The sequence below is a fragment of the Elephas maximus genome, chromosome 3 (assembly GCF_024166365.1).
Source record: "Elephas maximus indicus isolate mEleMax1 chromosome 3, mEleMax1 primary haplotype, whole genome shotgun sequence".
NCBI classification, from domain to species: domain Eukaryota; kingdom Metazoa; phylum Chordata; class Mammalia; order Proboscidea; family Elephantidae; genus Elephas; species Elephas maximus.
In genome coordinates this window covers 84,563,114-84,582,464 of record NC_064821.1, presented here as the reverse complement: position 1 = coordinate 84,582,464, position 19,351 = coordinate 84,563,114, and the positions used below count along the sequence as shown (strand labels likewise).

General features: G+C 53.6%; 2 protein-coding genes across 6 annotated transcripts in view; both read left to right on the top strand.

Annotated features, from left to right (window-relative positions):
• The window catches only part of P3H1 (prolyl 3-hydroxylase 1), a 23,926-nt gene extending 9,684 nt beyond the window's left edge, over positions 1-14,242 (top strand). Inside the window, exons 6-18 of one of the 4 annotated variants that reach the window (XM_049878983.1) lie at positions 2,209-2,298; positions 2,624-2,676; positions 2,846-2,967; positions 4,730-4,857; positions 5,019-5,114; positions 5,612-5,762; positions 6,151-6,268; positions 6,726-6,801; positions 7,128-7,268; positions 11,435-11,544; positions 12,721-12,764; positions 13,378-13,466; positions 14,226-14,242. In XM_049878983.1, coding sequence (XP_049734940.1) covers positions 2,209-2,298; positions 2,624-2,676; positions 2,846-2,967; positions 4,730-4,857; positions 5,019-5,114; positions 5,612-5,762; positions 6,151-6,268; positions 6,726-6,801; positions 7,128-7,268; positions 11,435-11,544; positions 12,721-12,764; positions 13,378-13,436 — 1,188 coding nt within the window. In that variant the 3' untranslated portion in view covers positions 13,437-13,466; positions 14,226-14,242. Of the gene's footprint in view, positions 1-2,208; positions 2,299-2,623; positions 2,677-2,845; positions 2,968-4,729; positions 4,858-5,018; positions 5,115-5,611; positions 5,763-6,150; positions 6,269-6,725; positions 6,802-7,127; positions 7,284-7,664; positions 8,711-11,434; positions 11,545-12,720; positions 12,765-13,377; positions 13,467-14,225 lie in introns of those variants that run through there. The other 3 variants (XM_049878984.1, XR_007516631.1, XM_049878986.1) reach the window with 3 other exon arrangements.
• Positions 13,655-19,351, top strand: CLDN19 (claudin 19). Of its 2 annotated transcripts, XM_049878992.1 has the most exons (5): positions 13,655-14,487; positions 15,819-15,983; positions 16,090-16,174; positions 18,121-18,273; positions 19,048-19,351. In XM_049878992.1, exons 1-5 carry the CDS (start codon positions 14,265-14,267, stop codon positions 19,094-19,096), a joined length of 675 nt encoding a protein of 224 aa, XP_049734949.1. In that variant the 5' UTR covers positions 13,655-14,264; the 3' UTR covers positions 19,097-19,351. The 2 variants fall into 2 exon arrangements, with proteins under 2 accessions (XP_049734949.1, XP_049734950.1); XM_049878993.1 differs by lacking the exons at positions 16,090-16,174; positions 19,048-19,351 and having other exon boundaries at positions 13,834-14,487; positions 18,121-18,436.

The window sequence follows — 19,351 nt, the reverse complement described above, 5'->3', positions numbered from 1 at the left end:
GCCCCTGCCCTACCTATAATCCAGCCCAGGGGCCTTAATTTTCCTCTGTTCATTAGCATAAGCAGGTAGATGATGTGGCAGTAACAGACTTCCGATTCTTATTGAGGAGCTCACTAAGTTATTAAAAATAACCACCCCTCAAATGTATATGGCATTTTATAGTTCACAAAATTCTTTCAGAGCCTTTATTTCATTTGATTCTCGTGACAACCCAGTGAAGTGGAGTCACCACCCTGATCTGAAGACAAAGAACTAAGGTTCTTCCTTGCCAGCTCTGGAGCTCTGAGCGTCTCCAGTAGAAATTGATCAGGAGTCTTTTCCCTTGCCGTCCTCTCCCACGGGTACCTGTTACCTTATAGTCCTTGTAGTTGTCCTCTTTGGCCACTAGGTGGTGACCATCTATATGAACAAGATGGCACTTCCTGTGTCTTTGTCTTGGTTGGTAATACCTCCCCCCTTCCTTTTTATGGTTACATTAGTGAGTCTGGGGAAGAGAGGAAAAATAAGCCTATGTGGTCAATCTACCATTTTTAACCAGAACTCTTCTCTGGGAAGGAGGTAACTAATATTTGTTGAATGCCTGTCTTGAGCCAAGTACTGTGCTAGGTGGTTTACACCCATCATTCATTTCCTCATCATAGCCGTCCTGCCTGTGTGGTGGCTACTCTTCTCCCCACTTTAGAGATGAGGACGTTGCAGCTCAGAGAGCAAAGTAACTTGCCTAATGGGCTGCGGCTGGTCAGCAGCAACCAGAACCTCTTTGTTTTCCTGCTTTGTCCCAGTCTGGCACAGTTCCTGATCCTCCGTAAATACTTGCTGAGTGAGTAAATGATGTTGTTGTTGTTAGGTGCCGTCAGGTTGGTTCTAACTCATTATGACCCTGTGTACAACAGAACAAAGCACTGCGCCATCCCGACAATTGTTGTTTTGTTTGAGCCCATTGTTGCACTCACAGTGTCAATCCGTCTCATTGAGGGTCTTCCTCTCTTTTGCTGACCCTCTACTTTACCAAGCATGATGTCCTTCTCCGGGGGCTGGTCCTTCCTGATAACATGTCCAAAGTATGTGAGGTGAAGTCTTGCCATCTTCACTTCTAAGGAGCATTCTGGCTGTACTTCTTCCAAGACAGACTTGTTCGTTCTTCTGTCAGTCCGTGGTATATTCAGTATTCTTCGTTATAAATGATAGAAGGTGAACTTGCTTCCTAGAAGCCTCATAGAGCTGTTGAGAGGGTTAAATGAGATGACATACCTAGCACTTAGTGAAGGAAGCCCATAATTTAAATTCCTCAGGAGAAAATTGGCACCTTCCTCTTGGGTAAATATAGTAGATGATATGGGACTCACTGACTCCTTTAACATTTTCCTCCTTGAACTGCCATCATCATTTATTTCAACTGACTGTGTCTTTTTCTCTCCCTTCTGCTGCTGCTTGGAGACTAGCAGGGCTCGGTGTGAAAGCACCTGATGGGCATGGCACCTAGGGAGAGATGCGACCTGGGAGGTGTTCAGTGTCCCTGCCCTGGGTAAGCCCTAGTAGTGAGCAAGTGTGGGAAGGCCCGGAGCACCGGACCCGGCTGCTTTCATAGAGGGACGTGGTCCTGCCAGAGTCTGTGGGGAGGCCAGTGGCATAGCAGAAGGTGCTTGGGCCTAAGGACTGGGGAGACCCGGTTTTGAATCTAGGTCCCTGCTCTACCACTTCCTATAGTGTCACCTTAAAAAGTCGCATATCCCTTCTGCACTTCAGGTTCTTCATCTGTAAAATGAGGATAATAGTATCAACCTCAAAAGGGGTTGTAAAGATTAAATGAATTCTGTGTGAGTTGCCTAACACCTAGCTCCCTCCTTGAGTATCAGACCCCTGTAGAAATCAAGAAGGAATTCTTCTTCGAATTGTATTTCCACATCTCCCAGGAATCATTAGATCATCTGCCTGAGAGATTGATCAGGTGGGGAGTCCTTTTCTCCTTCAAGAGGAGTCTGGGTATATACCCTCAGAGGTACTGCGTGTGCTGGGCAAGAGCCAGAGGAACACTTGAACACAAAAGTGTGGCTTTTGTCCCCAGCTGGGACCAGGCTTAATAGTGATTGAGGGGGGCGTGCTCAGGTCACACAGGAAACAGCAGTGAAGAGTGCCAGGGAAGGGCACCCCCAAGGGTTAAAGGCCACAGTCAAGTCCTAGGTGATTCCTCCCACTGTGTTTCCTCAGAGTGCCCAGGAGTACCGACAGCGAAGCCTGGTGGAGAAAGAACTGCTTTTCTTCGCTTACGATGTTTTTGGAATTCCCTTTGTTGATCCGGTGAGCCATGATGCAGGAGCCAACGGGGAGGGAGGAAAGATCAAGAAGGGTCAAGGGGTGGGTGAGTGTGGTGCACTGTGTGACTCTGGGGAGAAAATTATTGGAGGATTGAGCTAAACACGGCATCTATAAAACCCATGGGTGAGAGACAGAAAACTAAAAAGAGAATCCTGGCAGCTGGATGTATCTTAGGTTCAGAAGCCTCCCACTTTGTCTCCTGAAAGGAGTCAGGGTGATAAGTTAGATTTCTCCTGTAGACCCTAGTGTATGCACTGAGACCTAAAAGATGAAGTAGGTTAGTCATTTTTTCCTGACCTACTTGTAGGATTCATGGACTCCAGAGGAGGTGATCCCCAAGAGACTACTAGAGAAACAGAAGTGAGGACCTTGAAGAAACTGCATGATTGGATCGGTCTGACGAGGCACTGGAGGGTTTCTTGGGCCCAGGCAGCTGTGAGCTCCTGGAGGGGTGGCCCAGTCTGGGAAGTTGGGGTGGGAACCCAGGGATGGCCCTGGAATACAGTCCTCAGAGGGGCTTTGCTCACAGATCAGAACGGGAAACAGCCGTACGCATCTCTCAGGAGATCGGAAACCTTATGAAGGAAATTGAGACACTTGTGGAAGAGAAGACTAAGGAGTCGGTGGATGTGAGCATGCTGGTTCGGGAAGGTGAGAGGGCATTTGGGGGCATCAGCATTAGCTAGGCAGTGCCCCTAGTAGTGAAAAGCTGACTGTGGGCCAGCCTTTGGAAGCTTCTGTGTCCTTCCTAACCCGCCAGGAGGACTTCTGCCTGGGAAGAGCACCGAGAATTGGCCTCTGGTTAGGAAATAAGATTCCTGTCTATAATAACGCTAGCTTAGTTTGCTTCAGAAACCCTGGTGGCATAGTGGTTAAGGGCTACGGCTGCTAACCAGAAGGACGGCAGTTTGAATCCGCCAGGCTCGCCTTGGAAACTGTGGGGCAGTTCTACCCTGTCCTATAGGATCGTTATGAGTAGGAATTGACTTGACAGCACTGGGTTTGGTTTTGGTTCTTGGTTTGTTTGCTTCAGGAAGTATTGATAGGACATGTTCAAAACTCATCCTGTCCCTCCACTTCTAAACTGTTCTCTTCCAACTTTCATCTTTCTTTTTGTTACCAAGACTGAAAACCATCAGGTCGTCTTTGGCTCCTTCTCCTCCCTTGCCTGTCCCTCCAGTTCATCCACCGATTATGTCTCTGCTCTGCTTTTCACCTCTCCCAACCCTTGGCCTTTTCAATTGCAACAGGTCTGCTTCAGGCCCCTGCTGTCTCCTCTCTGTACTCACCTCTCCTTGTGCAGTCTGCCCACCCCTCCCATTTGTGGTTGCTGGACCAGTTTTCCATCCTCCCTGCCTACGCCTTTAACCACAGGTTCTGCTTTTCCCCTCTTGACGCCCTCCCTTCTTGCAAACTGGACTGCTCCTTGTTCCTGAGTCTGCTTTCTGCCCACGAGTCTTCGTTCATGCTCATCTTTACACCTAATGCATGGCCTGTCACCTCTGCCCGTGAAGGCAGCTCAGATACACCCTACCAAGCCTCTCTTCATCTCCCAGCTGGCTGGGATCCCCTCCCTCTTCCTTTTGAACTTCCAAGGCACTTTATACCTCGTTAGGGCATTTGTGGTCTACCTCGTGCTGGGTATTTGTGTAATTGTTGGAGAACAGGTATTGTTTTCAAGTATCAATCCTTCTTACTGTCTAGCACAGTAAAAGCCTCAGTAAAGATGTAAGGTTGCCCCAGCACAAAGCAACACCATGAGAAACACAGGAGAAAAATGGTGGCCCTTGCCCAACAGTTGCTTAAATTAGCAGTGGTTAATTTAAGGTGAGTTGGGCAGATTGTAGGATCCACATTTTAAATAAATGAATGAACGAATGGATGGATGGATGGATGATGATGATATGATGGGGGCAAAATTTTTTGAACATTTCTCTGTGCCAGATTTGTGCTAAACTTTTGACTTGCCTTGTTCTTTACATAAAAGTAGCATCAAATTTAGGAGGTAGCTGCTATTTTACAGATGAAAAAATTAAGGTTCAGGGAGGTTAAGTAACTTGCCAAGGTCACACAGCTATTAAATAAAGGATTGGAAGTCAAACCCAGTTCTTTCTGACTCGGAAGCTCATGTTTTTTAGGAATGTCTTCATGATGTTTCCTCAGTAATTTGTGAAGGCCAAAGAGCCAGCAGCCATTCAGTTGTAGAGCTAGGACGAGGGCTTGGATTTCCTGGCTTTCAGCACTAAGCCCTTCCATTAGGACTATGTACCTCTGGAAGTGACTGAGCTAGAAGTTTCTCTGGTTAACAGGAAACAACTGAAATTTCTATTCCTTATAGGGAGACAGTATCCGATGGAGAGCCTCTGGCTAAGCTGCTGCCCAATTTAGCCTGAGTCTTGTCATTGCTTTGCAGGTGGCTCCCTGCTCTATGAAGGAATCAGTCTCACCATGAACTCCAAGCTCCTGAATGGTTCCCAGCGGGTGGTAATAGATGGTGTAATCTCTGATGATGAGTGTCAGGAGCTGCAGAGACTGACTAATGTAAGGAAAACCCAGTGATGTTACCTTTTGCCCAAAGGGTCCAACTTCCCTCCCTACCAAGTGCCTCTTAGGTGTTGAGCATTTGCCTGCCCCTTGCTCCCATTGTCTGCCTCTTCCTGGGCCCTCAGCTGCCCTGGCTAATTTCTTTCCTGTCCTTGTAGGCAGCAGCAACTGCAGGAGATGGCTACCGGGGCCAAACCTCCCCACACACCCCCAACGAAAAGTTCTATGGCGTGACTGTCTTCAAAGCCCTCAAGGTAGACTCCATGTTCTGCCTTTTAGAGCATGAAGAAGGCGAATCTGCCTGGCCCCGTAGGGGAAGGAAGGGAGGCTTAGGCTTTGAGGAGAAGTTGGAGGCAGTGGTAGGAGAGGTAACGGTGTCTGCCTGTGGATGTTCCAGTTGCCACAGAGAGAGGGTGAAGTAGGTTGAGTGAGTTTAGCGTTTGAATCCTGATTGTTAGACCAAGCGTAATAAAAAGAGTGCAAGCAAGACAAGAACTATATCCAAATTTATAAGCATGCTGTCTGAAGAATGGGCTGATTCCATGGGTTGTAATTCTGAGCAGGATGCAGTCATTCATGAAAAGAAGCATGAAGGAGAGGGGAAGGGTGATGTGATCAGGGAGCTGTGTGTGGGAAGCAGAGAGACTGCCCTCTCCGTGGGGGGACAAGGAGTGGGGCCTGATGCCTCAGTGGTCCCTGTTGGTCTGGGGAGAGGCAGTCAGGGGCAGCTGACCTCTGGTCTCCTTGGCAGCTGGGACAGGAAGGGAAAGTTCCCCTTCAGAGTGCCCACCTGTACTACAACGTGACCGAGAAGGTGCGACGCATCATGGAGTCCTACTTCCGCCTGGATACACCCCTCTACTTTTCCTACTCCCACCTGGTGTGCCGCACTGCGATCGAAGGTGGGCCTCCTCACACACAGCGTCACTGAGCCCAGGCCGCACACCAGGCAGTGTGCTAGATGCTGAGACATGGAGAACAGGATGCAGTCCCATTCACTCCAGTCAGGGAGCCAAGTATAGACAAATAACTGGCAATCCAGTGTGAGAAGTAGTAGCAGCACAGAGGAAGTTATAGTCAACCCACCTGGGGAGTCCGGGAGGCTTCCGAGAGGAGGTGATTGCAGTTTTGCAGGATGAACAGGAGTTTTTGGAGTGCACAGGGGGTGATGGGAGGACATTTAAGCCTTAGACCCCAACACGTTTTGGGAAGCACCCCCCACCGTGCCATCACTGGCACTGCAGTGTTTCCTGAGGTGCCCCAGCACTAACATGGTTACCTTGGCCCCAGAGTCACAGGCTGAGAGGAAGGACAGTAGCCACCCAGTTCACGTGGACAACTGCATCCTGAACGCCGAGGCCCTCGTGTGCATCAAGGAGCCCCCTGCCTACACTTTCCGGGACTACAGGTGCCAGTTCTCCCTCTGAGGCCCTGTCTCCCTAGTCGCCCCAGTGCCCTACATCTGACACATGCACACACGCGCACACGCACACACGCACACACACTGGTTTGATACAGGTGCTCCCAGAATCCAATCCCTTGTCACCAGACCTCTTGGATAGGAAGATAGAGAACCAGGGAATCATTATATCTTAGTGTCATCAGTACGATAGTGAAGTGTGGACTTGGTACAGAAGTACCCAGAGAAAGCATGGTGGATTCTCTGGGGCAGGGTGGAGGAGAAGGAAGGTTGGGAGCTGGGCTTGTGCAGCTTCAGAGAAGGCTCTTGAGGAGGGCTGTCTTGCCAAAAAGACTGCCCTCTAGCTGCTGGCTAAGAGCACTGCAGGTGAAGGCACCAGTGCTGGGGGTCACCTGGGCAATAGGGGGAGGACAGGCCATGCTGAGGTGCTCTCTGCCATTCCCAGTGCCATTCTTTACCTAAATGGGGACTTTGATGGAGGAAACTTTTACTTCACTGAACTAGATGCCAAGACTGTGACGGTGAGTGCCCCTCATCCTCAGCCCTGGAGACAAAAGCCTGTGTTCTAGGGCTGATGTCCCCACAGTACAGGAGGTAGAATGGGCAATTGAGCTTCCTGGTGGCCAGTCCCCCTGCCCCAACCCCCCACCAGAGGAGGAGCTTTGAGATGTGTCAGTCACTCCTCTGACTGGTCACCCTTTCTCTTTAGCCCTGGGCTTTGGGAAGCCAAGCTGAAAGGCCCCCCAGTTCTGGACCCTAGTGACCCCATACCTCTTCTGAGGGCAGTTGCAGTCTTATCCTCTGCACAGCCCCCAGTCCTTTTTTTTTTTTTTTTTTACTGCCTTAGGCGGAGGTGCAGCCCCAGTGTGGAAGGGCTGTGGGATTCTCGTCTGGCACTGAGAACCCACATGGAGTGAAGGCCGTCACCAGGGGGCAGCGCTGTGCCATTGCCCTGTGGTTCACCTTGGACCCTCGCCACAGTGAGCGGGTGAGAGTTGTGGGCTGCATGATCTGTTCCAGGAAGGCCCTTTCTGTGCTCCTCATCCTTCCCCAAACCCTTGTGCCAGTAGCTTAGACATGAAAGGGGCACTGGACCTGGAGTTCAGAGAGCCTCCCAGCTCCAACTGTGTCACCTTGGGGCACTTCCTTACCTCCATGGGCCTTCTACCCTACCTGGAAATGGGGCTCCAGGTAGGTTGGGGTGCTGAGATGGGGAGCAGTTCTGAGTTCTTGGATCCTCCTTGGGCGCCCTCTCAGCTGTCTACCCAGAGAGTAAGCCTGCTCTGAGAAGGAGATAGACTCCAGATCATTACTGTTCTCCAGGAGGTAGACAGAGTACCTGGTCCAGAGGCCGCTCTGAATAGGCAGGGGTTTGTGCTTGCAGGACAGAGTACAGGCAGACGACCTAGTGAAGATGCTCTTTAGCCCCGAAGAGATGGACCTCCCCCAGGAGCAGCCCCTGGGAGCCCAGCAGGACCCCCCTCAACCTGCAGAAGAATCTCTCTCAGGCAGTGAGTCAAGACACAAGGATGAGCTATGACAGTGCCCACGTCATGTGTGGATGAATGAGGAGACCCACGGAGATGTACTCTGTCCTGTAACCAGGACTGGCCAGCCCCTCAGGAACGTGGAGCAGTGGGTAACTGACATCTGTCCAACCGAGGGGACCTGCTCACAGCCATCTGCATGGTGCCGCTGCTCTGGGAGTGGAAGTGACAGGCCGGCCGGCCCCCTGCCGGACCTGGCTGAGGGCTCAGGACGCAGACCCAGAGCCACTCCCAGGGTGTCTGCATAGGTGGCCCCGTGACTGTGGTGCTGTATTTAAGTGTCTAGGGTAGACAACCAAAAAATAAAGGACTTGTGGTTTTTTTACTTGGTAGTTTGTTCAGGGTGTGGAAACATGCCTGTTCTCCGCAGGAGTCTCACTTGATAAAAACTAGTCCCGGCAGTGTGGAATGGCCATGTGGTTCGAGGAGGCCAGCTCAGGACCTGGCTCTGCCACCTACTGGGCAGCTTCAGGCCAGACGCTTAGCCTCAGTGCTGTCATCTGTACAATGGGGATCATAATCCTCGCTCTGCCCACCTTCTGGGGCAGTTGTGTGGCCCAGATGCAATATTAGATGTGCCAGCACTTTATAAACTGTAAAGCTCTGGATAACTGGTAGGGATTACGACTAATCCTTTTCTGGCACGGACCAGCCAGTCAGCAGTGCTCTGGCATGTGTTGCCCCCTGGTCAGCCACATGCTTCCGGCTCTGCTGCCTGACCACAGGGCCCCCGTGTCCGGCCGCACACCTAGAGGAGGCAGAAAAGAGCAGGGCTGGAGATCCAGCTCCTCAGGCCACACCCCGTGAACTCTCTCCCCTGCTGTATTTGAGATGCTGTAGGGTAGCGAGTTTAGGAACCTATGCACTGAGCAAATTTTGCACGTTTATTTATTTATCAACCAATATTTATTTAGCAGAAGGTATGGTAGCGAACAATAGAAGCCCCCACCCCCCCCATGTTAAAACCCATTGCCTTTGAGTTGATTCCAATTCATAGTGACCCTGTAGGAGAGAGTAGAACTGTCCCATAGGGTTTCCGAGGAGCAGCTGGTGGATTCAAACTGCCAGCCTTTTGGTTAGCAGCCTTAACTCTTAACCGCTACGCTACCAGGGCTCACCCATCCTCATAGAGCTTTTATTTTAGTAGGAGAGACAGATAAAAAGTAGATGTATATGTGTGTATACATACGTGTGTATGTATCATAGAATGAAAAATGCTATAAAGAGTGCGGGTAAGAGATTGGGAATACTAAAGGGAATTGCTTCTTTATTTATGGTGAGACCTCTAACAGTGGGCAGTGGTGGTTCACTGGTAGAGTTCTTACCTTCCATGAGGAGACCAAGGTTTGATTCTTGGTCAGTACACATCCGGCACAGCCACCACCTGTCAGTGGAAGCCTACGTGTTGCTGTGATGCTGAACAGGTTTCAACGGAGCTTCCAGACCAAGATGGACTAGAAGAAAGGCCTAGTGATCTGCTTCCAAACATCAGCCAGTGAAAACCCTGTGGATAACAAGGGTTGGACCCCGCTGTGCACAGGCTGCCATGAGTCAGGGGTGACCCGAAGGCAGCTAACAACAACAAAGACCTTAAATAAGAACTTTACAGCAAAGACCTGGAGAAAGTGAGGGCGCAAGCCTGCAGAAGTCTTGGAAAAGAACCTTTGAGGCAGAAAATAAAGCGAGGTCCTGAGGTGGAAGGGACAGCAAGAAGGCCAGCGTGGTGGCAGGGGTTGGGCAAGACAGCCATAGATGAAGTCAGGTCTTGAGGTGGGCCTTGTCAGCCATTGTGAGGACTTGGGCTTTTACTCTGAATGAGGCAAGAATCCTTTAAAGGTATTGAGCAGAGGAGTGGCAGCATCTAACTTAATATTTTAAAAGCCTTGCTGAACAATGTATGTCAAGAATAGGCTGTGGGGACTGCCCTGACAACACAACAGAGGGTCCCCAATGGAGCAGGAGAAAAGTGGAGTGCAGAACTCAAATTCTGGTAAAAAAAAAAAACTAGACTTAATGATCTGACTGAGACTGGAGGGACCCCAGAAGACATGGACCCTGGACTCTCAGCCCAAAACTAAAGCCATTCCCAACTTAGACAAAGATTAGACTGGACTATAAGACATAAAATCATACATAGTCTCAAGTAGACAGATGAGACTATGTGGCAGCTCCTGTCCGGAAGTGAGATGAGAAGGCAGAGGGGTACAGGAGCTGGTTGAATGGACATGGGAAATACAGGGTGGAGGGAAGGAGTGTGCTGTCACATTGTAGGGAGAGCAACTAGGGTCACATAAAAAAGTGTGTATAAGTTTTTGTATGAGAAACTAACTTGAACTGTAAACTTTCACTTAAAGCACAATTTAAAAAAAAAAGGCTGTGGGGCCAAGAATAGAGGCCAAGAGACCAGTGAGGAGGCTACTGCAGTAATCCAGGAGAGAAATGAAGACGGTTTGCATCAGGGTGTTGGGAGTCACGGTAGTGAAAAGGTTGTAGAACCAACAGGAGTTGCTGATGGACTGGATGTGGGTGTGGGGTCTGAGAAAAAGAAGCATCAAGAAGGACCCCAGCTTAAGCATCTGGAAAAAATATTGCCTTTTCCTATGATGGGGAAGACAGCAGGGAGGCTAGTTGGCGGGGTATGGAAATGAGTTTGGTTTTAGACATGTTTAAGTTTGACAAGCCTATTAGACATCCACGTGGAAATATCATATAGTCAAGTATGTGAGTCTGAAGTTCAGGGAGAGGTCTAAGTAGGAGATGTAGCCTTGGGAGTCCTCAACAGCATGTAGATGGTGTTCAAAGCCGGGAGATGAAGATGAGTGCAGATACAGGAGGAGTCAAGGCAGCCTGGCGGAGTGATTGGAGGGCCAGAAGAGGGAGACCCAACAGAAGAGACTGGGACCAGCAGCCATGAGAGAAGGAAGGTGGAACAAGAGCAAGTATACTGGAAACAGACTGAGAGCATTTCAAGGAGGAAGGGAGCGACTGTGTCAGATACTGCTCAGAGGTTGAGCAAAATGAGAACTGAGAGTCAACCTTGCGGTTTGGCAGCATGGAGGTTACTGCGAACTATGGCAAGAGATGTTTTGGTAAGGTGTGGAGGAAAGCTGGGCTGGAGTGAGTTCACATGAGAATGGAAGGAGAATAAGTGGTGATGCTGGGTCTGGACTACTCTTTTCAGGGGCTCGGCTCTAAAGGGGAGCAGAAAAAGAGCTGGAGGGAAATGTGAAGTCAAGGAAGGATTTTTCTCAAGCTGGGAGATGGTACCCGTGTTAGTGTGCCAATGGAAGTGCTCTAGTATCGCTGGCTACTACTACCTTTATCATTACTGATTTCCCACGTCCTGTCTAGTGACTCACCATACAGTGAGGGGACTCAGGAGTGTAATGGAAACAGCTGGAGCTTTACCCACATACTGAGACTCACTTCCACCACTTGGAATTATATGACCTTCAGCAACTATGCTTCCTCACAAGTCAGATGGGTTAAGAGTCCTTCCCTCCCCTGATGATTGAGAGCATTGAAGGGATGCTCAGAGAGCACCTGGCCTGGTGCAAGCAGGTGATACTCAGCTTTGCATCCAGAAAACCACGTTTCTACATTACAGGAACCAGGCCCAGAGAAGCTAAGGAACTTGCTGAATGTCACACAGCTCCTCAGTGGCAGAGCTACAGCTAGAACCCTGGCTTCTGGTCCTGTACATGAAAACACTTTACGGTGAAGTGTGACACCTCAGGGGGGTTTACACTTAGTTCTCATGTGGACGTTGGGGAGGGACCCTGGGTCTATCTCTTCTCCCTGCGTGCCTGGGAGCCACTGGGTTGGGAGGGGCCCTGGGTGGAGAAGCCACACCAGGCTAGGGAGCTGCACCCAGAGGGGAGAAGATCTGAATCCCAAAAGGCTTTGAACATTATTGAGGGAAGGCCATGAGAGTAAGAAAGGCAATTTTGGCAGAACACCCAAAACCTCAAATAACAGAGGTGGGATAAACAGAAGAGCCTCAGAGGAAGATGTGAGCATTGTTCTAGGTCACAAAGGAGCTCTGGGGGGCAGGCTGGAGGAGCCCACTGGGCACTCTGATGCCCCCAAGGCCTTAGAGCCACAGACCTGGGCCCTGAGGAGGCTGAGTGACCCCAAGCAGCACACTGCCCCTCTCAGCTTCCTCACTTGTCAACAGAGGGGGTTGCAGTCCACGGTCTCTGCCGGCCTGTGTGGCTGTGACCCTTGTTTTCTGGGTTGTGCTAAAGATATTGAGGCTCCAGAGCACAGGGACCTGACCCAGGTCCTCCTAGAAACCTGGGATGATCCCTGGATCTTCCTTACAGAGCGAGCCCCTGCAGAAGGCAGGGAGAAGGGGCCTGCCAAGGCCCAAGGTGGGAGAGGAGGGGACCTCAGCCCTTTGGGAAACGTGCTAAGTGGCCGCTATGTGCAGGGTACCCTGCCCGCCCGCTAATATCATCACAACCCTGTGAAGCAGATGTCCCCATTAGAGGAGAGGAAATTGAGGCTGTGCAGTTCAGCCACCCCTCACCTCTAGGATGCATCTATGACTGCCCCTCTCCCCCATTCTCCCTCCCAGAAAGGCCGTGGGAGCCCACAGATCTGAGCGGGAAGCCCTCCCTGGCAATTCTTAGTTTGGGGTAAGCTGTCTCCCTCAGCAGAGGTTTTCTTATCTGCAGAGATCAGCCTACCTGGAAGGGCTGCCTCGAGGATTCAATGAATTAATATGTAAAACGCACCAGGGACAAGACACAGGGTCCTTACTGCACACACAGGAGTCCCGTGTCTTTCTGTCTCCTCTTCCCACTCTGGCTGCCCTGCTCCCCCTGAACGCAGTGCCTGTGGCAGAAGGAGAATTTGAACTCACGACTGACTTCTCTACACCTGTTCTAGACCCTGTGTGCTTTTTGGGACCCACGGGCAGTTCTGGGAAACAGGTGTGTGCATCCACAAACCCATGTGGCTCTGGTCACCTTTCCCTCAGAGGGCCCCTGGGTGCAGAACTGGAGGACCGCAGGCCAAACAGCACCCACCCCTGATCCATCAGAGAGTGGCCCGCTCCCCAGCCCCCCACCGGAGCTGCAGGCCATACCAGGGGCCCACGCCTTGGGCGGGCACACAGGGCTGCCATTGTCTGCTCTGTGCCTGGCACTCTCTCGTTTGCATAGCCACGTGAAGAATGTGAGAGAGCAAGCTGGGGACTTCTCCCTGCAGAGAGGGGCTGTGCTATGGGGGAGGGAGGCTGGCTGGGGTCCACACTGGACCCTGCCTCCCCCCAGTGCAGCCCAGGAATGGCGGTGGGCCGATGGGGACGAAGGGGGCAGCCTGGGGGCCGTTGGCAGTGGGAGCAGGGTTGTGACATTCCTCTGCACCCACACTGGGAGCCTGTGGGGCTGAACGTGAGGGGATTGCTAATGAGGTCGAGGAGAGTTAAACATTCCCCTGCTACCAAGGGCTGAACTGGGGTCTGGGAGAGAAGGGGGAGGTGGGAGTGCTAAGAAGGGGCAGCCTGAACCCCAGGAATGTGCAGAGGCTGTTGCTCCCCACCAGGCCGTCCTGGAGCTGTGAGCCAGGGCCAAGGTGCCCCAAGTCCCAGCAGGAGCTGCTAAGCTAGCCAGCAAGGGGATTAAGCATGCCAGGTCGGTACTGTCTCCTGCCTCCCTGCCAGGCCCCTTGTTGGCCAGCAGCCAGGGTGGCCTCGCCTTGAGGGGGGCCCAGATCTCCAACAGACCCCACAGTACACGTCTCCTGGTCTGACCTCTCCTGTTCCTGATACACACAGCCCCCAGGTATCCAGGATCCCCTCTTCCCAACACCCACTCTCCAGCCCAGACTACACATCTAGCCTCAGTCCTTTCGCCACAAAGTTCTCCCTGATGCCTAACTCTTTTCTTACCTGCTGCAAACTGGAATTCCTTTTCCTTTCTGTCCTAAAGTTAGAGGACAGAAAGCCCTATGGGTCAGATCAGCCTCGAAAAAGCAATGTCCACCATCTGGGGCTGGAGCCTTGGGTGGGGATGATGAGAATTTCAGGGCATTTGTATCATTTTCTGCAAGAGGTTTCCCTGGACAGAAGGCTCTGAGGGCAAGCAGGGTCATTCCTCCCAGCCAATCCCTTCTCTATCCCTGAGGGCAGAGGCAGGGGTACCCACCTGGGCCATGGCCCCACCTCCCACCCAAGGGGGCTGGGCCTGAGCTTTACTGGGGACCCAGTCCTGGCTTAGGCTGCTGCTGTGGGCGGGCCCCTGGCCTTTTCCAGTCCCTGGGCCTCCTCCTGCATTCTGGAGCCCGGAGCCGGAGCCGCTGCCTTGGCCGCCACTGCTACCACCTCTCCTCTGTCTCTAACCACTCACCCCTCCACTGCCGCTCTCACCCTGCCATGACCCCGGCCCTCCTAGGGACCCTGGCCCAGCTCTGAGCCCTGGGACCCCTGGGCCATGGCCAACTCGGGCCTCCAGCTCCTGGGCTACTTCCTGGCCCTGGGTGGCTGGGTGGGCATCATCGCCAGCACGGCCCTGCCACAGTGGAAGCAGTCCTCCTACGCAGGAGACGCCATCATCACCGCTGTGGGCCTCTATGAAGGGCTCTGGATGTCCTGCGCCTCCCAGAGCACAGGGCAGGTTCAGTGCAAGCTCTACGACTCACTGCTCGCCCTGGAAGGTAGGCCTCCATGGCTGGGTAGGGAGTGAGTCTCCCTGGATGGTGGGCCTCCATGGCTGGGTGGGGAGTGAGCCTCCCTGGACGGTGGGGTTCAGCCGAGAGAACATGGAATGCGGGGTGCAGGGAAGTCTGGAACCAGCTTCTCTACAGTCTGCGTCAGCTCTGTGCTCCACTCTCCAGCTCCCAACACACACTCCGCCTCCCCTCACTACTACCCCTGTGTACATTAAAAAACCCAGAACAGCCTAGAGCCATGGGCCCAGATTCCTGTTCTGCCACTCTAACCTTGAACAAGTCATTAAGCCTCTTTGTGTCCCCCTGTCCTGTCCCCATCTATAAGGGGGGTACTAAGACCTTTATAGGGCCAGGGGAGGTTTGAGTGAGAAGAGTACCTGGCACTCAGAAATGTTCAGTGAAGACCCTGTCCTCCACCTCTTCCATCCTCCATACATGGACACACACTTGGGTACACACACCTACTTACCAGTCCTGCCAGTCGGGTACCACACACACACACACACACACACACACACACACACACACACACGCCTCTCTCCTCCCAGGCTGTGGAGTTGAGACTGACATTTGGCTTGTAAACAGGCCCCACTGCAGCCTCTAGCCCTGGTGTAGGGAGGGTGACCCAGCCTCATCCTGCCCAGGGCCCCGCAGGCAGGCTGCCGTCACATGCTCTGGCTGCGCTGGTCACAAGCAGACCCTCAGGCCTCCCTCAGGGACCATGGGGCCCAGGGCTGACCCAAGCACCCACAGAGAAGCAGGCACATGGCAGGTAGGTGTGCGCAACTTAAGGTTAAGAGGGGAAGATGATGAGAGTCAGATGGCTGAGGTGAGGAGTCCCTGACGGAGGGCCAAACTGGGCTGAGCTGGGCCTCAGACACCTCAGCTCTTCCTCCTGCTGAATCCACAAGGGCCCCAGGAGGAGCCGCCCCAGCTGCTTGGGAGGGGCAGGCCAGGCCCAAGAGGGAGTCCCTGGGCCAGAAAGCATCAGAAGAGAGAACTTAAACTGCTCCCCCAACCCAAACACATACACCAGCCAAATTGTCCACACATAGGAGTGAAAAATGGGGTTAATTGTGAAGGGGACTCTCACCGCCCCCCAACACACACAGAGCCCTGTCCTCACCCTGGTTGTCACACACAGGACCCCTCACTATCTCTTCACACCTGCCAGCATGGGTCAGACTTTTGGCCCAGCTCCTGCTCAAGCCCCTCCCCTAGTGGGGCTCCTCCCACCTCAGGTCCGACCCTAGGGTGCCCCTCTTCCCATTTCTACAAAGCGGGCAGCTCACTCGGTGCCCTGCCACCCGCCCCAGGTCACATCCAGTCAGCACGAGCTCTGATGGTGGTGGCGGTGCTCCTGGGCTTCGTGGCCATGGTCCTTAGCGTGGTCGGCATGAAGTGCACGCGGGTCGGAGACAGCAACCCCATCGCCAAGGGCCGCGTGGCCATCTCTGGGGGTGTCCTCTTCCTCCTGGCAGGTGAGTGCCCCTGACTCCTTCTCCACCATCTTGGCCATGGCAGGCAGCCCCAACCCTGGATGGCCGGGGCCGGAGCTGAGCTCAGCACCCCATCCTTTGTCCTTAGGCCTCTGCACGTTGACGGCTGTCTCGTGGTATGCCACCCTGGTGACCCAGGAGTTCTTCAACCCAAGCACACCTGTCAATGCCAGGTGAGTGCCAGAGCGTGGCTTGGGCCACAGGGACAGCCTGGGCTTCCTTGCTCCCCCTCCTCTGGGGTCAGGGCCACTGGTTTTTGTCCAGCTATCACCTAAGAGCCAGACCTTCACAGGGCAGTTGGTGGAGGGAAGGGGGGCAGGACCCAGGTGCTGCCATTGAGAAGCTCTCTGGAGTGGCGAGCCAGGTGGGCTGTGGCTGGGTCCTTGGAAGGGGCAGGAGACCAGTGGTGGGCACCCAGGAATAGCAGGAACTCCCCAAGAAGCTAGAGTGGTAAGGGTGAAGCACTCTGGCTCTGCGTTAAAATTCTGGTTCTGCAGGTACTGACTGTGTGGCCGGGGCCTGTTACTTAATCTTTCTGTGCCTGGTTTGGGCTTAATGAGAAGATGTGTTGAAGAACTTCACACATGCCTGGCCTGCTGGAGAGTGCTCAATAAACCTTAAAAACCCATTGCCGTCAAGTCATTCCTACTTATAGTCGACCCTAAAGGACAGAGTAGAGCTGCCCCATAGAGTTTCCAAGGAGCACTTGGTGGATTCAAACTGCTCACCTTTTGATTAGCAGCCACAGCTCTTAACCGCTACGCCACTGGGGTTCCCAATAAGCCTTAGTAGTTATTTGTGCTGGTGGCAGCAGGGCTGGTGGCTTCCTGCAGGAGACAGCAGTTACTTCCGGTCAGAGAGAAGGATGGAGAAGTGATCAGAGCAGATCATGCAGGGCCTTGCAGCCCTAGGAAGAATGTGGTTCCTCATCCTGGGGGTCAAAGGCAGCTGGCAGTCCCCCAGTAAAGGGCGGTTGCAGAAGTCTCTGCAAGACGGCTTGGGGCCAGGGAGGCAGCAGTGGAGATGGAGGAAGAGCAAGCTGAAAGATGTTTAGGAGATTAAAATGGGCAAGACTGGTAAAACCAAGGGCATGGGGGCAGGACAGGGGGCTCTGGAAGGGCCCAGAGCTGAGGGTGGAAGAGTCTCAACCCTGGCATTCCAATGGGCCTAGATCCTGTGGTGGAGGGAGGGTGGGAAAAGACACTGGGCTGTCACTGTCAGGAGGGTTTCCTGGAGGAAACAGTTGTGGAGTGGGAGGAAAGGAGGAGCCCTCACTTGTATGAGGCTCGATCCCTGTACTGGGGACAAAGGAATCAGTTACCCCTCTGCCCTGAAGGTGCTCCTTCCCAGGGGGCAAAACAAGCCAGACAACGAATGAGTAACTGTGAGCAGAGTCAGTGGTCAGGGCGGGAGGCTGGAGTATTGGGGTGGGGTTTATCACTGAAAGCCCTCAAAAGGAGGTGACATTTGAACTGACCCTGAAGGTGGAGGAGCTCAGTAGGCGCTGAAAAGAGGGGATGTCCTAGGAGAAGGGGGACCTTGTGCAAAGGCACAGAGGCAGAGACCCAGAGTGTGGTAGAGGCAGCCAGGAAGGCCAGCAGAGCCCCTTTGGAAGAGCTGAGTACAGGCTGAGGAGTCTGGCTTTTTCCGCAGAGGGCAGTGGGGAGCCCTGCAGAGAGTTTTGTGGGCCAGACCGGAACTAAGAGGAAGAGGATGCAGGGAACTGCTCTGCTCCTCCCTGACCAGACCTCAAGCCCTTCCCAGGCGCCCTCCACAAGCCTAATGAGAAAATGGGCCCAGAGAGGGGCAGGGGCCTGCCCAAGGTGGCACAGAGCAGGGACTAGGGCTCGTCCTGGGCCTGGGTCACTGTGTGGCGTGGACATGCTGGAGCAGGGAGTTGGGGAAGGCTGAGCCTTCACCTTGACTTATCTAGAGAGACTGGGGAGGCTTGTGAGGCCTCCAGCCTTGGCTCCCCTCACTGTGTCACCCGCTGCCACTGAAGAGGTTGGGGAGGCCCTGGGCAAGAAATGGGACCCTGAGAGGGCAGAGGTGAGGGAGGGCCTGGGGCATCCCTCCTTGAGTGCAGCCACACCTGACGGCTCCCTCCCTATACTTGCAGGTATGAATTTGGCCCGGCCCTGTTTGTGGGCTGGGCCTCTGCCGGCCTGGCCATACTGGGGGGCTCCTTTCTCTGCTGCACATGCCCGGAGCCCGAGCGGTCCAACAACAGCCCACAGCCCTACCGACCCGGGCCCTCGGCTGCTGCCCGAGAGTACGTCTGAGCCCCGCCTGCCCTGGCAGCCAATCCACCCAGTGGCCCTCTTGCCCAGCACTCCAGCTGGGGCCAGTGGGGCACAGGATGTCCCCTGAGCAACTCTGGGGACCTGAACAGCTTGTCCCCCACAGAGATACCCACCCTGAGATCCAAGACCCAGGCCCAGACACATGCCGAGTGGCAGGGGCCCAGCCACATGGTGCAGGCACAGGTCAGGTCCAGGCCCTCAGACCTGCCCACACAGCCTCGTGGGCACCAGATGGACGGGCTCACACACATCAGCTCACGTGCCATCCCTTTCACCTGTCCATTTACTCACTCACTGAACAGTGTCTGCTATGTGCCAGGCCCTGAGGATACGCCAGAGGACAGGAGAGACTTTAGTGCCCAGCAACTTGTGTGGGCAAAGCCCTTGGCCCCCTGACCCCCGCTGACTCCCCACAGCAGCCCATGGAGGAGGCAGTGTGGGATGGCAAACATGCCGCACTGTACACGAGGTAACAGAAGTTCAGAGAGACCAGGAGACTTGCCCGGGTCCCTCTGACTTCAGGTTTTAGAGGTCTTTCCAGTATGCCCAGCACTGCTGTGGACACCCACACAGAGGACTAGGACATACCACGTCACCCCCAGGAATGGGCCCCAGGCAGGGTAGGGCCAAGATGGGACTGAGCTGGCCAGCCCTGCTGTCTGGGCCTGAGCACCACAGCCCTTGCCTGCCCCCAGCCACTGCTGCTCACTCCACTAACCAGCTCTCTCTCTTTTGACTTTCAGACCAGTTGTTAAATTGTCTGCGTCCGCCAAGGGCCCCCTGGGTGTGTAATGTCCAGGTCCCCAACCTGGCTCTGTCCCCCTGCCACACCTAGACTGTTTGGTCCTTTGTGGAAAGAAGTCAGCATTCAGCCCCAAGTGTGTGTTGTTTGGTCTGTCCCCGCGTGGCTGGGGTGGGGCTGCCTCAGAGAGGTTGAGCTGGCCGGTAGGGCCCTTGGGCATAAAGATAGGGAGACCATGGTGGGTCGGATGGTCTTCGCAGTACATTCAAACTCAGCAGGAAAGAACTCAGGGGTTCTGCCCTCTT